General features: G+C 41.3%; 1 protein-coding gene across 1 annotated transcript in view; it reads left to right on the forward strand.

Annotated features, from left to right (window-relative positions):
* LOC137095639 (IgGFc-binding protein-like) overlaps nt 1-13,313 on the forward strand; it is a 47,934-nt gene extending 34,621 nt beyond the window's left edge. Inside the window, 4 exon segments of the mRNA XM_067462397.1 lie at nt 7,196-7,395; nt 8,864-9,244; nt 10,085-10,371; nt 13,247-13,313. Coding sequence (XP_067318498.1) covers nt 7,196-7,395; nt 8,864-9,133 — 470 coding nt within the window. The 3' untranslated portion in view covers nt 9,134-9,244; nt 10,085-10,371; nt 13,247-13,313.
* The last annotated feature ends 2,640 nt before the right edge of the window (nt 13,314-15,953 follow it).

The raw sequence follows: 15,953 nt of genomic DNA on the forward strand, positions 1-15,953 counted from the left end.
AACTGCAGCTTGAATTCAAATTCCTACTAAGGTTTGCAGAATGGGCTTGGGCTGAGGATCAACAGGTGTTCCTTCAAGAGGTGAAAGATGTCTGTTTGTCGGAGGATGTGGTTCGCCTCTACTGTGTATCTTGCATTAAGGATGTTTTCTTTTGTGATTGGCCAATGGAAGGTAAACAGTATTCCCTCCCCTCTCCCCACTCCACAAGTCAAATAGTAGAAGCACCATCACAAAGGAAACCTTGCTGTGAAAAGGAAAATCTGACAATTACCAGAAATAGGCAGTCCCCATAATATACAGTTTGACCCAGAGCTAGAACCCTAAATTATCATATTTTCCAGCATATAAGATGATGGGGCATATAAGACGACCCCCAACTTTTCCAGTTAAAATATAGAGTTTGCGATATACTCGCTGTATAAGACTACCCCTCTTACCAAATTAAAAAAAAACAGATTTGATTTCAATATGGTAATTTTCCTATTGCCGTACCTCCTTCTCTGCCTCTCAGATTTCACACTTAATTGCAGTTCTCAGGAGCGAGATCTGAGAAGCAGAAGAGGTACGGCAATAGGATAAAAGGGTGGGCCAGATGGGTAAAAGAGGTGTGTTTTTCTGGGCACAGCACTGCTCTATCTCTTTTTTCCATAACCCAGGCAGCCCAGATGCCTGCAGCTTTCTCCGTCCTTCTCTTACACCTTTCCGGTGAGGTGCCCCCTCATCTCATCATCGGGACCACATTAAGTCACTTATTTCCATATTTTATTTATTTATCGTGTCATCAGCAACCAGACATTTGTATTACATTTTTAACAAAAACAAACAAAAAACAGACAAAACACAGAATTTGCAAGCTTGGTAGTTGATTAAATGTCCTTTGACCAGTAGCTGGCCACTTGGAGTGCCTCTGGTGTTGCCGCAAGGAGGTCCTCCATTGTGCATGTAGCAGGGCTCAGGTTGCATTGCAGCAGGTGGTCAGTAGTTTGCTCTTCTCCACACTCGCATGTCGTGGATTCCACTTTGTAGCCCCATTTCTTGAGGTTGGCTCTGCATCTCGTGGTGCCAGAGCGCAGTCTGTTCAGTGCCTTCCAAGTCGCCCAGTTTTCTGTGTGCCCAGGGGGGAGTCTCTCATTTGGTATCAGCCATTGGTTGAGGTTCTGGGTTTGAGCCTGCCACTTTTGGACTCTCGCTTGCTGGGGTGTTCCAGCGAGTGTCTCTGTAGATCTTAGAAAGCTATTTCTTATTTCCATGAATCCTGGTGAGTGGATTTTCTCCTACCGTACTTCTACAGTGCCACCCCTGCTGCTTTCATAAGGTAACTGCATACAGCGAGAATGTGGGCACGGCTGTTTTTGAGCTCCCCCCATCATATGTGGTGACTGCATATTCTCAAGTCCAGCTTGGAAGTTTCAGCACCCGCCCTACAAAATGATACCCAGAATATACTATGACCCTTGACTTTTGAGAAGTTTTTCCTGGGTTAAAAAGTAGTCTTATAAGCCAGAAAATACAGCACTATGAAGAGCTTCCTAAGGGAAGAGCAGGTTTGTGCTATCAACACGTAGTCTCTGCACCCTTGTCTACCAATATGCTTCCTCAGACCTTGGAAATGTTTCAACAAGTAGCTTTTCTTCCTATGTTATCTTCATAGTGTCCTTATGAAATAGCTCTGCTGTGTTTCCCTTGACTGCTCTCTTCTCAGACCTACTGGTTCTGCCTTCCTGAACCCTATTTTACTCCTATTCCTTTCTTGGGCTTTGTGTTTAGGATTTTATAATTTTTTTTTATAATAAATTTTTATTAGTAGATTTTCTATAAACAACACTGAATAAAATAAGTTGGGGGGGGGAAGAGGGGGGGGAAGGAAATAAGGGGGGGAAGGGGGGTATAGGGGTGAGGGGGTGGGAGGAAGGGGATGGTGTTTAGGGAAGGGGGCTTAGGGAAGAGGGGTTTTGGGGGGGGCTGTCTTCTTCCGTTCCTCTTCTGTGCGGGATTTTTCTGTGTAATTCCTTTCCTCTTAGATGTATAGAGTCTCTTTATAGCTTCATAGGAGGTGGGTCGTTTCTACTTTTCTGATTTATTTCATTACTGTCTCTTCACATTTTCTTTTTTCTTTCTCTCTTTCTTTCTCTCTTTCTTTCCCCCCTAAATTAATACCTTTATTTTGTTTTCTTTCAGCCATGTTCTCACTGGTTTCCAGTCTGTCATCTTCCTCGGTTTATTTTGTATTTTAGATATTAGGAAGGTTAACTTATCCATGTTCATTGTGTCTAAGATTTTCTTTATCCATTCTATTTTGAGGGGTCTTGTTTTCTGTTTCCATACTTTTGCATAGCTCAAGCGTGCTGCAGTGGTGATATAGACAAAGATTTTTTCCTCATTATTACTCCAAGAGTCGTCTGTGAAGCTTAGTAGGAATCGTTCTGGTTTGAAGGGTATTTTTTTTGATAGCACTATCTGGCACATGGTGTGGATTTCTTTCCAGAAGACCTGAGCGGTCTTACAGTACCACCATATATGTATAAACGTCCCTTTATGTCTCTCGCACTTCCAGCATCTGTCACTTGAATTTCTGTTAAATTTAGCTACTTTTTCTGGGGTCATATACCATTGGTGAAACATCTTCATTAGGTTTTCTTTGAAGTCGTATGCGTACATATAATTTAACTTTTTGGTCCATAATGACTCCCATTCCTCTAGAAGTACAGTTCTTTTTAGATCCCCGGCCCACTTTATCATACAATATTTTATTTGTTCTCTTTCAGTACTCCATAGCAGTAATTGTTGATAGATCTTTGTTATTACCTTCTTTGTGCTTTCAAAGATTTTTTGCCATGGTGATGTTTTCTCTTCAAAGCCCAGGTTTGAGTCTTTCTTAAAGTGTTCCTTTATCTGAAGGTAGTGAAGCCAGGATATCCTTGGGAAGTTTAGTCTTATTTCTTCTTGCGTTTTCAGCTTTACTTCCCTTTGTTCTTTCTTTAAGAGATCCTTGTAAGAGGGCCATTCATTCCAGCCTAGCTCTCGTCTATGGCACGCCTCCAGAGGTGATAACCATTGCGGGGTTTTGCTATGGATCCTTTGTTTGTACTTGTTCCAAATCCTCAGGAGGGCTGAGCGGACGATGTGGTTTCCGAAGTTCTTTTCTATGGCTTTCTTCCCGTGCCATAGATACCCATGCCATCCAGTTCGTAATTCGTGCCCTTCTAGTATCAGTAATCTTCTGTTTCTTAATAATATCCATTCCTTCACCCATTCTAGTCCGCTGGCTTCGAAGTATAATTCCAAGTCGGGCATTCCCAGGCCTCCTCTTCTTCTTTCATCTATTAAATTGGTGTAGCTAATCCTCGGTTTTTTATTATTCCAGACAAATTTTCTTATTTCTTTATTCCATTCTTTGTGCATTTGGCCTTTCCTGACTATTGGGGCGTTTTGAAAGAGATATAACATCCTGGGGAGGACGTTCGTCTTTATGACAGATGTCCTTCCCAGCAATGATAGATTCAGATTTCTCCAATTCTTTAGGTCTTTTTGTATCTCTTTCCATTTGGTGTCGTAGTTGTTTTGTAGCAGTTGTGTGTTTTTAGCTGTTATAAATATTCCTAAATACTTGATTTTTTGAGTGATTTTCATGTCTCTCAGTTTCGCTAGCTCATTCTGTCTTACTTTGGTAACATTTTTAGTTAGAAGCATTGATTTTTCTTTGTTTACTTTGAGGCCTGAGACAGCGCCGAACTCTTCTATTTTTTGTACCCATTTTACAATATTGGGGAGTGGGTCTTCTATAATAAAAATCAGATCATCTGCGAATGCTCGCAGCTTGTACGTCTCCTTTCTTATTTTGAGGCCCCTCAAATTTTCGTCCTCTCTCACGTTATTTAACAGAATCTCCATAGCCAGAATAAATATGAGCGGAGACAACGGGCAGCCCTGCCTCGTGCCCTTCTCTACCCTGAAATTTCTTGAAGCCTGCCCGTTTATCCATAGATTTGCCTCCTGTTCTTTATAGATTTCTTCGATGGCGTTTATAAATGCATAGCCCATGTCTAATTCTTTGAGGAGAAGTTTGAAAAAGTCCCAGTTTAGCCGGTCAAAGGCTTTCTCGGCATCTATGGACAGAAGTGCCAGTTCTTTTTCGTTGTGCACCTCATAGTATTCTATGATGTCTATGATGTTTCTGACGTTTTCTTTTATGTTACGGTTGGGTAGAAAACCTGTTTGGTCTTCATGGATCCAAGTTACCAAGAAAGCTTTTAGTCTTTCTGCTATAATGTCGGCAAAGATTTTATAATCGATATTCAGGAGAGATATAGGTCTGTAATTTTTTGTGTTTTTAGGGTCTGCGTTTTCTTTGCGAATCAGAGTTATGTTAGCCATTTTCCACGAATCTGGCATTCTCTCCCCCTGCATTATCTGATTCATTATTTCTTTTAGGTGAGGTTTTATTTCTTCTTTTAGGGCCTTGTAGTAGATCGCAGAGAGGCCATCAGGGCCCGGTGCTTTGTTTCCATCTAATTTTTTAATCGCCTTCTCTATTTCTTCATCTGTGATGTCTTTATTTAGGGTTTCTCGTTGGTTGTCTGTTATTTTCTGTATTTTTGCTTTGGTCAAATAGATTTGGATATCCTCCTTTCTTATCATCTCTTTCTTATACAGACCCTTATAATATTTGAGGAATTGGTTTTGTATGTCTAGGTCTTTAGTGAAGATCTTATCATCCTTTTTAATTTCAGTGATGCATTGTGCTTGTTTCTTCTTTCCAATTCTTCTTGTTAACCATCTACCTGGTTTGTTGGCATTTTGAAAATTGTATTGTTTCATATATTTTAGGTCATTCGCTGTCTTTTCCATCTCTAAATGTCTTCTTTGTTTGTTCAGTATTTGCAGGTCCTGTTTAAGTTTTTTATCACCCGGAGCCTTTTTAAATTCTTTCTCTACTCTTTCAACTTCGTGTTGGATTTTGTCTAGCTGCTGGGTCTTTAATTTTTTCTTTCTGGCATTTTGTTGAATGAAATGCCCGCGTATCACTGCTTTGCTTGCATCCCAAACAGTGATCTTCTCCACTTCTTGAGTTTTGTTAAGCTCGAAGTATTCTTTCAAGATTTTCCTATTATTAATTATCTCTCCTTCCGAACGTAATAGATTTTCATTTAATCTCCACTTTCCAATTTTAAGTTTATAGTTGATAAGCATCTCCATTGGGCAATGGTCTGATTCCTTTCTTGCCAGGATTTTTATTTTGTCTACCAATGGGGTTAATGTTTTAGTTGTCCAGATCATATCGATCCTGGACCAGGTATTGTACCTACTTGAATGGAATGTGAAGTCGTGCTCTGAGTCATGGTGGATCCTCCATGTGTCTTGGAGGCCTAGATCATCTTTCAAGTTGAGGTGGCTTTCGGGTAATCTTCCTTGATGGTTTTGTCTTTTTTTCCCATTCTCTTTCGAGGTTCTATCCATTTTACTATTTATAACCCCATTGAAGTCACCCAGTACGATCATATCTTGGGTTTCTTGTTCTGAGAGTAATTCTTTTAGCTTCTTGATAAATTTCCCTTTGGGCCCGTTCGGGGCATAGATGTTACAGATTAGTAACTTTTGGTTACCTTTCTCTAGTATGATCCCTATTATTCTGCCTTCTGTGTCCTTAAAGGCCATTTTTGCTGTTAAGTTTTCTCTAGCATAGATCACTACCCCTTTCTTTTTCTCAATTGCCGATGAGCAGAATTCTTTTCCTATGTGTTTCTGCACTAAATGTGTACTATGTTTCTGTGAGATGTGAGTTTCTTGGAGTGCGACTATGTCATAGTTCCCTTTTCTAATTTGGTTGAAGATCTTCTTTCTTTTTTTGGGCGAATTCAGCCCATTGACATTGTTCGAATAACATTTAAGCCTCCACTCCATCTCTTGATTTTTGTTTTGTCACGTCATTTTCCACCTCCTCTGGTCTATCTCGTTTAAGTTTGGTTTGATTGCTTGGCTCTTCCCAGGCATCCGAGGTGTTTGGAGAATTTGGTCTGGCTCTTTTATTTGGGTTTCCCCTATCCGTTGTTCGTTTCTCTTCAGTGTTTTTCGTTAGCATATCATAGAAGTTTCTAGCTTTCTCCTCTGATGTGAGCCAGAATCTTTCTCCTTTAAAAGTTGTCATAATACCCTCGTTTCTCTCCCATCTATATCTTATCTCTCTTTTTTTCAGTTCCTCTGTTAAGAAGAGATATTTTCTTCTTTTTTCGAGAGCTGATGATGGGATTTCTTTCAATATAGCTATTTTCTTCCCTTTGTGGTAAATTGGTGTTCTATTATTCTGTCTCAGTATCTCATCGCGTGTTGTTTTCTTTGTTAGGTGTACTATGACGTCCCTGTCTGTCTTATTTCTCCTTGCATAGTTCGTTGAGATCCTAAAGACCCTATCTGTTAAGTCCTCAATGTGGCTTTCATCGCAGTTCATTAATTTTGCCGTTATTTGAATTATTGTTTGTCTAATATTCTCATTTGCTTCCTCTGTCACATTTCTATATCTCAGTTGGAATTCCATAAGACTTTGTTCGTGTTTTTCTTGTTGTCTCTCCAGTCTATCACTTTTTTCGGCTATTCTGTCCATCCTTAGTTTTTGTTGTTCCTGTGCTATTGTTATCTGTTGGTTTCCTTGTTTTAGTTCTTTCATTTCTTTCTGTAGGTCTACAATTTCTTTTTTCATTTCACTCTTCAGTTCTCCTAGTTCCTTTGAGAGTTTCTTCTCCATCTTCTGTTGATCCTCCTGAAGCTTATCTTGTTTTTCCATTATCTTCTCTTGTTGTTCTTTTAAATTGTCATTTTTCTCCGATAGATTCTGGAGGATCTTTATCACATCCTTTAATGTGGGTGCTGGTTCTTCCTGTCCTGATCCTCTCCTAGGGGTTTCTATGTTAGTTTTCTTCTCTTCCTTATCACGGTCTTTGTCTTTGTCTTTTCTGGATTTCTGACTTGGCATCTTATAAATTTTGTCAATGGCTGAAAGTAATACCTCTTCCAATCCCTTGACAACATCAGGAGACCTTCGTCAATCACTGTCAAGTAGCATCACTTTAGTTCATTGTAGTGAAAATAATTCAGTTGCTATTGCTCATGCCCTTGAATCATTTTTTGATAGTTCCCAAAAGCAAAAGAATCAGATAATTTGGTCAGTGATACTATTACTGAGGTTCTCCTTTCTTTCCAGCTCTCACTTGCCCAGCAAACAGCCACTATGAGCTATGTACCAGGTCCTGTGATCTTACCTGTGCAGGCCTCTCTGCGCCCCTACAATGTACCACAAAATGCTTTGAAGGATGCCAGTGCAATGCTGGCTATGTCTCTGATGGGGAAGCATGTGTGCCCATGAATCAGTGTGGCTGTATGCACAATGGCCACTACATCAAGGTAGGTCCCACGACTGCTGTGCTTAATGATGCAGTTTTCTGACTGCTTTTTTTCTTTTATATATTTCATCACATTTTATTTTTAAACACTGACAAGTTTCTTTTATCTTGTTTTTATATCACAGAATAAACATTCACTTTCTCTGTCATGCACACACACATGCACAGGCATACACCATAGAGGTGTGCAATTAGGCCAAAAGGGATGCTGTATCGAGGTCCATTGTTGGCTAGCCCCTCATTCTGTTTACCAAGAAGTTACTCGAATCAGGAGGGGTTTTGCCGTGGTTCCCTTGATGTATGGCAGGAACACTGTTCCTCTGGGTGGATCTTCATCTTTACTCCACCTCAGACATCAGAAGAGCTGCAAGACCAAGAACAAGCCACGAGAGTAAAGATGAAGATCCACCCAGAGGAAAAGTGTTCCTGCCATACATCAAGGGAACCACTGACCGCATAGGGAAGCTGATGAGGAAACACAACATACAAACAATCTACAAACCCACCAAGAAAATCCAACAAATGCTACGTTCAGCAAAGGACAAGAGGGATCCTCTCACCTCTGCAGTCTACCGTATACCATGCAGCTGTGGACAAGTCTACATAGGGACCACCAAATGCAGCATTGCCCAAACACGAATCAAGGAACATGAAAGGCACTGCAGACTACTCCAACCAGAGAAGTCAGCCATAGCAGAGCACCTGATGAACCAGCCTGGACACAGCATATTATTTGAGAACACAGAAATGCTGGACCACACCAACAACCACCATGTCAGACCACACAGAGAAGCCATTGAAATCCACAAGCATGTGGACAATTTCAACAGAAAGGAAGAAACCATGAAAATGAACAAAATCTGGCTACCAGTATTAAAAAACTAAAATTACAACAGCAAAACAGCAGAGAGGAAACAACCAGGCACATCTTAACACCTCTCAACAAAAGATTTTCCCAGGCTCAGCCAGGCCTTCAAATGCTAATGAAGGTGGTCAGTAGAAACATTCACACTTAGCTCCAGCAGAGAAGAGCTCTTTGCCCCACCCAAGACATTCCACAGATATATAAACCCATTGTCCTAATTCCAACAGACCTCACTACCTCTGAGGATGCTTGCCATAGATGCAGGCGAAATGTCAGGAGAAATGCTTCTAGAACATGGCCCTATAGCCTGAAAACCCCCACAAGAACCTAGTGATTCCAGCCATGAAAGCCTTCGACAATATTATTATTATTATTATTATTATTATTATTATTATTATTATTAATGACAGGGCTGAACAGAACTTTTTCATTGTGTTGCATTCAAAACCCCAACAGCATTTTTTCATATTTTAAAAAAGAAGTGCACACACACAAAATATGAAACTAAAGCTATCCTAGCAGGGCAAAACCCTCAATGTACATTTTGAAAGCAAAGCTTCATTTGTAGAATGGAGCTTATAATGAATTATTTTTCTTTCTGTAGGCTGAAGAAACAGTTATATCCAAGGACTGCTCTGAGAAATGCACCTGCCATGCCTCAAGTTGGCTTGCCTGTGAAGGATTCAGCTGTGGCAAAGGGAAGACATGTGCACTCAAGAATGGCACCCGTGGCTGTGTGACTGAGGAAGCCCAGTGCATCCTTGCCCCAGGAGGCCAGCTCACCACTTTTGATGGTGCCTCGGGGGAAATTCTGTACAATGGCATATACGAGATTGCTTCTCTCCGTGATGCTTCAGCCAGTGGCTGGTTCTGAGTGTTGGTGAATGTGAGAGAGTCTGGAGATGGTGAAGTGATGGCAGGCGCTGCAGTTTATGTCTTCTTCCGAGAGACCTTTATTGCCATTAGCAGGGGCAAGGAAGTTTGGGTATGTAGAAATCTGGAAAGCCCTCACTCCTCCAGTATTTTCTGTTGGTCATGGGGGTTCTGTGTGGGAAGTTTGGTCCATATCTATTGAGGTTCAGAATGCTCTTTGATTGTAAGTGAAATATAAATCCCAGCAACTACAACTCCCCAATGTCAAGGTCTATTTTCTCCAAACTCCACCAGTGTTCACATATGGGTATATTGAGTATTCGTGCCAAGTTTGGTCCAGATGCATTATTGTTTGAGTCCACAATGCTCTCTGGATGTAGATGAACTATAACTCTAAAACTCAAGGTCAATGCCCTCCAAAGATTTCCAGTATTTTCTGCTGATCATGGAAGTTCTGTGTGCCAAGTTTGGTTCAATTCCATCATTGTTGGAGTTCAGAATGCCCTTTGATTGTAGGTGAAGTATAAATCCAAGCAACTACAACTCCCAAATGACAAAATCAGTCCCCCTCTCAGTCCCACCAGTATTAAAATTTGGATGTATCGGATATTTGTGTCAAATGTGGTCCAGCGAATGAAAATACATCCTGCATTTCAGATATTTACATTACGATTCGTAACAGTACCAAATATACAGTTATGAAGTAGCAACAAAAATTATGGTTGGGGGTCGCCATAACATGAGGAACTGTATTAAGGGGTCACAACATTAGGAAGGTTGAGAAACACTGAATTAGAAGGTGGATATGTGACCTTCTCCCTAACTATGCTGGTAAGAGATGATGGAAAGTTGCAGTCTGGCAACATCCAGAGAACCACATGTCTTCTGCCTGGATTATTGAGTGAAGTCATTCATCTACATGACATGTTCTTTCTCTGCTTGTTTATTGCAGGTGAATGGTCAGCCAGTGCAGCTTCCAGCAATTGTCTCTGAAGTCATATCTGTGCGCTTCTCTGACAACATTGTCACCCTCAGCCATGGGACATCCCTGCAGGTCCTTTTTGACCTCAAAGGTGAAGTGACAGTGAAGGTCAAAGAAGCACTAGAGGGGAAGCTGATTGCGTCCTGTGGAAATTTTAATGGCAACAGTTCAGATGATCTGACCTTACCCAATGGGAAGGTTGTGGGGAACATAGCTGAAGTTATTGATGCCTGGAAGGCACGAGATTTTATTGGCTGGTAAGTGCTTTGTAATTGTCTGATGCATCACATATTCCCTAATGCAAAACAAGGACACCTTTTTTTCATGACAAAGTATGCATTTCGTAAGGGTATTCTGCTAAGAGCTGCATCCTGGTGGTGGGTGAAGCCTGTGGTGTGTAGGTAAAGCTCAAAGAAAGTGGACCTACCTCTTCTCTCCTTCTTCCTCTTTGTTCTCTCTTTCATGCTTATCCAGCAGTCATAGAATCATACGAGGGTTGAATGAAAAGTAATGCCTCCACCTTCGTAACTCCTTAACAGATGGCAGTACTGGTATGTGGCAGGTACTGGCTTGTTCAGTAGACTCTCCTTTAAAGTTCCATTTTGGCAGGAAACTTTAGCACTGAATGGTTGTGTTGTTAAAGTGCTAAGTATGGAACCCTGCGCAGACGGTCAGTCAATGAGACTTAAGCAAAGTGCAGTCATTGAATTCTTGACAGCAGAAGGTGTCACCCCAAAGGAGCCCCCAGTGGCGCAGTGGGTTAAACCCCTGTGCCGGCAGGACTGAAGACCGACAGGTTGCAGGTTCGAATCCGAGGAGAGGCGGATGAGCTCCCTCTATCAACTTCAGCTCCTCAGGCGCGGACATGAGAGAAGCCTCCCACAAGGATAATAAAAATATCAATTCATCCGGGCGTCCCCTGGGTAACGTCCTTGCAGACAGCCAATTCTCTCACACCAGAAGCAACTTGCAGTTTCTCAAGTTGCTCCTGACATGACAAAAAAAAAAACCCAAAGGAGATTAATCAGAGAATGCAAGCTATTTATGGTGATTGTGTTGACGTGAGTACTGTGCGTTGTTGGCGAATAAGTTTAAAGATGTTGAGGTGACATACTTCGCACTTTAACAACACAACTGTTCAAAGCTAAGACTTCCCACCAAAATGGAACTGTAGAGGAGAGTCTTCTGAACAAGCCAGTACCTGCCACATACCAGTACTGCCATCTGTTGAGGAATTATGAAGGTGGAGATATTACTTTTTATTCAACCCTCGTATAATAATAATAGTAGCATAATAGTATAATAATAGTTGGAAGAGACCACATGAGCCATCTAGTTCAACCCCCTGCCATGCAGGAAAAGCACAATCAAAGTATCCCTGACAGATGGACATCCAGCCTCTGTTTCAAAGTTTCCAAGGAAGGAACTTCCACCACACTCTCCTCAACAAACTACAAATTCCAGGTCCTCTGTATGGTGCTATCCTGGCAGTTAAAGTAGAATCATACTGTTACGTCTGTGCAAGGTGACAGGAAACATGGCAACTGATTTATGTGGAGCTACAGTCCTTTTAAAATAACAGCACGTTGATTCCGTTTTCTTGGAATTCTTTTTCTTCTCTCATCTCTGTTTGTGCTCTCATTCTGATTGGTTGTTTAAAATGATTAAAATGGATGCTTTTTTACTGCAAGCTTTTTGAATCTGACTTCTACCTTCTTATGTGCTGTGTGCTTTGAGATTTCTCTCTGCTTGTGTGTCAGGAGAGATGTTGTGATTGGTGTTTTTCCCTCTCTTTGAAACCTTAGAAGAGATGGATATTAGAGTAGCTCAGACCCAATTCTTTACTATTAAGAAATGCAGTTATTTCCTATTATTATTACTACTGTAAATAAACACTTTGTTATTTTTTAAAGATTGGACTCTGCATATTTGCCTCCCAAGCTCTGAATTCTTTACAGGTATATCACATGGCACTTCACACACTGCTTGCTAGTGAACTGATGCTTAACTTTTGTATCCTGTTTGTTTTTGGATGCTCTGCTTTTTATTTTAGGGTAGTTTTCCCTTACACTTTTTAACTGCCATTCTATGAAAATTTGAGATTTGTTGATTAGGGAGACTAGATAAAACCTTTGCCAGAGAGCAATCTAGCATCTCATCATAGCAGTAGAGAACACTCTTTGATTGTAGGTGAACTATTAATCCCAGTAACTACAACTCCCAAATGTCAAAGTCTATTTCTCCTTTGGCCACATCATGAGGAGACAGCAAAGCCTAGAGAAGACAATTATGCTGGGGAAAGTGGAAGGCAAAAGGAAGAGGGGCTGACCAAGGGCAAGATGGATGGATGGCATCCTTGAAGTAACTGGACTGACGTTGAAGGAGCTGGGGGTGGTGACGGCCGACAGGGAACTCTGACGTGGGCTGGTCCATGAGGTCACGAAGAGTCGGAGACGACTGAATGAATGAACAATAACAAAATTTCTCCCAAACTCCATCTGTGTTCATATTTGGGCATATGGAGTATTTGTGCCAAGTTTGGTCCAGATCCTTCATTGTTTGAGTCCACCATGCTCTCTGGATGTAGGTGAACTACAACTTCCAAACTCAAGGTCAATGCCCACCAAACCCGTCTAGTGTTATCTGTTGGTTGTGGGAGTCCTGTGCCAAGTTTGGTTCAATTCCATCATTGGTGGAGTTCGGAATGCGCTTTGATTGAAGGTGAACTATAAATCCCAGCAACTACAACTCCCAAATGACAAAATCAACTTATTATGAGTGATGGTCACTCCTTGGGTTAATAAGTGTCTTGTGGCCAAATTTGGTGGCAGTTCATCCAGTGGATTTTGAGTTATGAGGTCAATCAAAATGAACAGAGCATATATATGGGAGTGTCCTATTTAAAAGCTTTTCCTACAGACTTTGAGATGATCCAGTCTATCTCTTTTTCTCCAAAGATGGATGATGTTGGGACTTAGGGTGCCAAACAGCTTGCCTGCATTTCGGAGGGAACATTTTGCCCACCTCTTCTTTAGCCCGAGAGGCTTGGGAATGTGTTTTATGAGATAGCGTTTGAAATTATAATTGTTTGGATTATCAAACATAACTAATGCCTATTTTTTTCCCTTCTAGTGATTAATAATCCAAAGGAACCACTGAGATCAGCAGGCTTTTGTGAAAAGAAAAAGGTTGCTCAAAATAGAACATGGTAAATGTCAATAAAGCTATACCTACAGATTTGTCTCGAAAGAAATCATTATGATCCTATTTTATCATTTTTCTCTGCTTCTCACCCTGGAGTCTGGGCTGCTGCTAAGACTAGAGTTTACAGAATTCGCTATTATGACTAATAGGTGGGGTGCACATTCTGTGGTTTCCCCGATCCTTAAGAAGGCCTCTTGTGGATAGGATTGTTTTAGATTTCCTCCCAGCTGTGTTTGTTACATCACACCACAAAGTAATGAATTGCAGGTGGTTAGGTTATCTCTCATTTGGGACTGACCACTGAGAAATCTATGGCGCCGCGATGGCACAATGGATTAAACCCTGTAGGTCAGCAGTTTGAATCTGTGAGATGGAGTGAGTTCCTATCTGTCAGCTCCAGCATCCCATGCAGGAACACGAGAGAAGCCTCCCACAGGCGTCCTCTGGGCAATGCCGCTGCTGATGGCTAATTCTCTGAAGTTGCTTTCCGAGTGGCTGTCCTTGCCCAAAGAGGTTTAATGGTTTCGGATGGGATATGCTGTGAAAGGCCCATTCCCTATTTGAATACAATTGTTTCCAGCCAAAGATTCATTTTCAGAATCCAGGTCCTTGTGCTTAGTGGGCATTCACCCGTTTCTAGTAACAGGACTGCGTTAGGAATGTTTAACAGGTCTCTTATAAACCTTTCTTGGACTCTGAGTGTACATACATGTTTTCCCACCAAATGGCTGCATCGAAGAGAAGTTTCAAAGCAATTTTAATGCCGAGGGAACATGTTGTAGTAAAACCTTAGTATAGCAGCTCAGCCAGCTTTAGCTTTTTTGGTCACAATTTCTCTATGTTCTTTCCATGATGGTAGAAGATTTTTTCCATGATGGTAGAAGATACTGGAAGATTTTTTACTTGCTCTAAGAGAGATTTCCCGGTAGACCACTTGTATTTTGTATATTTGCATTCAAAAACAAGAACTTTTGATTTGCTAAAATTGATATTTAGCTTGTTTGCAGTAGTATTCAAGAATTTGGAGAGATGTTTTAGTAAACAGTGAAATTGAGCAATTGGAATAGTGAGATCCGTATAGTGGATAGTGAAACCCAATGTGCAGATACCAAGATCTGCTAAGTAATAATAGGTACCAGCAGCAGGCTGCCTGTGCAGCCATCCTGGTGAGACTAAGAAGCTATAACCCAATGTTCCCCAATCAAGAAATCTTACCAGTTGACGAAGAAGAAACCACCAAGGTATTTTATTCAGTCCAGTCAGCTAACAATATGCCATCCAAAGAAGCTGGCATGTTTGATACAAATAAAACAGACATTTTAATACAGTAAGGTCTTATGTTTTTCCTGCTCATGATGGACCTGGCTTTGCACTGATTGGCGGAGCTGGTCTCTGATGTCACACCAACTGGGAGGATTCCCTCTCCAAGGTGGGACTGCAGTGTCCACCAGCCAAATGTTTTCTCCATCCTTGATATAATGCACCAGCATTTAAGAAGTGGAAAACTTTTACTTTTTTCTGCATTACATTAACAGAGCTGTCATATGAAAAAAAAATCACAAATTACTTCTTGTAGTTTTTAGCTCTACCAGGAGCAGATCTTTATAAATCTAGTAGACATTAAATGTTCATTCAAGACTAACACATTCCAAATAATTTAGGATTATAATAGACAGCTCAAACATTATAACAGTTTTTTTAAATGTTGCTTGGAAAACCCTATTCTCTGCAGCTTTGCGGATTCTGACTCAGCTCAGCCTGAGGCAAAAGACAGTGTGTTGAAGCATTTCAATCCTGTGAGCTTTGGCTGTATGGCAAAACAAATAGATCTAAGGCTAAATAGTGAATGGTGCGATGAGGAAATATTGAAGGAGCAATCTGTGTGAAACACGCATGACTATTTGTGATCATCGTGAATTGTGATGAATTGTGACCATGAATTCCACCTGAGACACAACTCATTCCTCCATAATGAATACATTTTTGTACACGTGCAAGAGATGTTCCATTCTGTGGCTAAGATCATGCACATATGGGAACATATGGAACTCCATTACAACTCCACCTGTCATCAGTCCCAAGACTCACTGTGCTGTTGTGATAAAAGGTAAAGGTAGTCCCCTGACATTAAGTCCAGTCATGTCTGACTCTGGGGTGTGGTGCTCATCTCCATTTCTAAGCCGAAGAGCCAGCTTTGTCCGTAGACACCTCCAAGGTCATGTGGCCGGCATGACTGCATGGAGCGCCGTTACCTTCCCGCCGGAGTGGTACCTATTGATCTACTCACATTTGTATGTTTTCGAACTGCTAGGTTGGCAGCAGCTAGGGCTGACAGCGGAAGCTCACGCCGCTCCCCGGAATTGAACCTGCGACCTTTAGATCAACAAGCTCAGCAGCTGAGTGCTTTAACCCACTGCGCCACCGGGGGCTGTTGTGATAGCATATGCCAAAACCGTTCAATGGCTGGTGGAGAGTAGAAGGGATCAGAGATACATCCCGCTATGTTCCCATTGCCAGATATTGATTCCTCCAACATCTTTTGTTCCTCCAGAACTCTAAGCAGATGATGCCATTGGTCTGTATTTGACAATGGGAACATAGCCAGGCTCTTTTCTGATATTTATTTATTTACGGC

This window comes from Anolis sagrei, chromosome Y (genome assembly GCF_037176765.1).
Source record: "Anolis sagrei isolate rAnoSag1 chromosome Y, rAnoSag1.mat, whole genome shotgun sequence".
NCBI lineage: Eukaryota > Metazoa > Chordata > Lepidosauria > Squamata > Dactyloidae > Anolis > Anolis sagrei.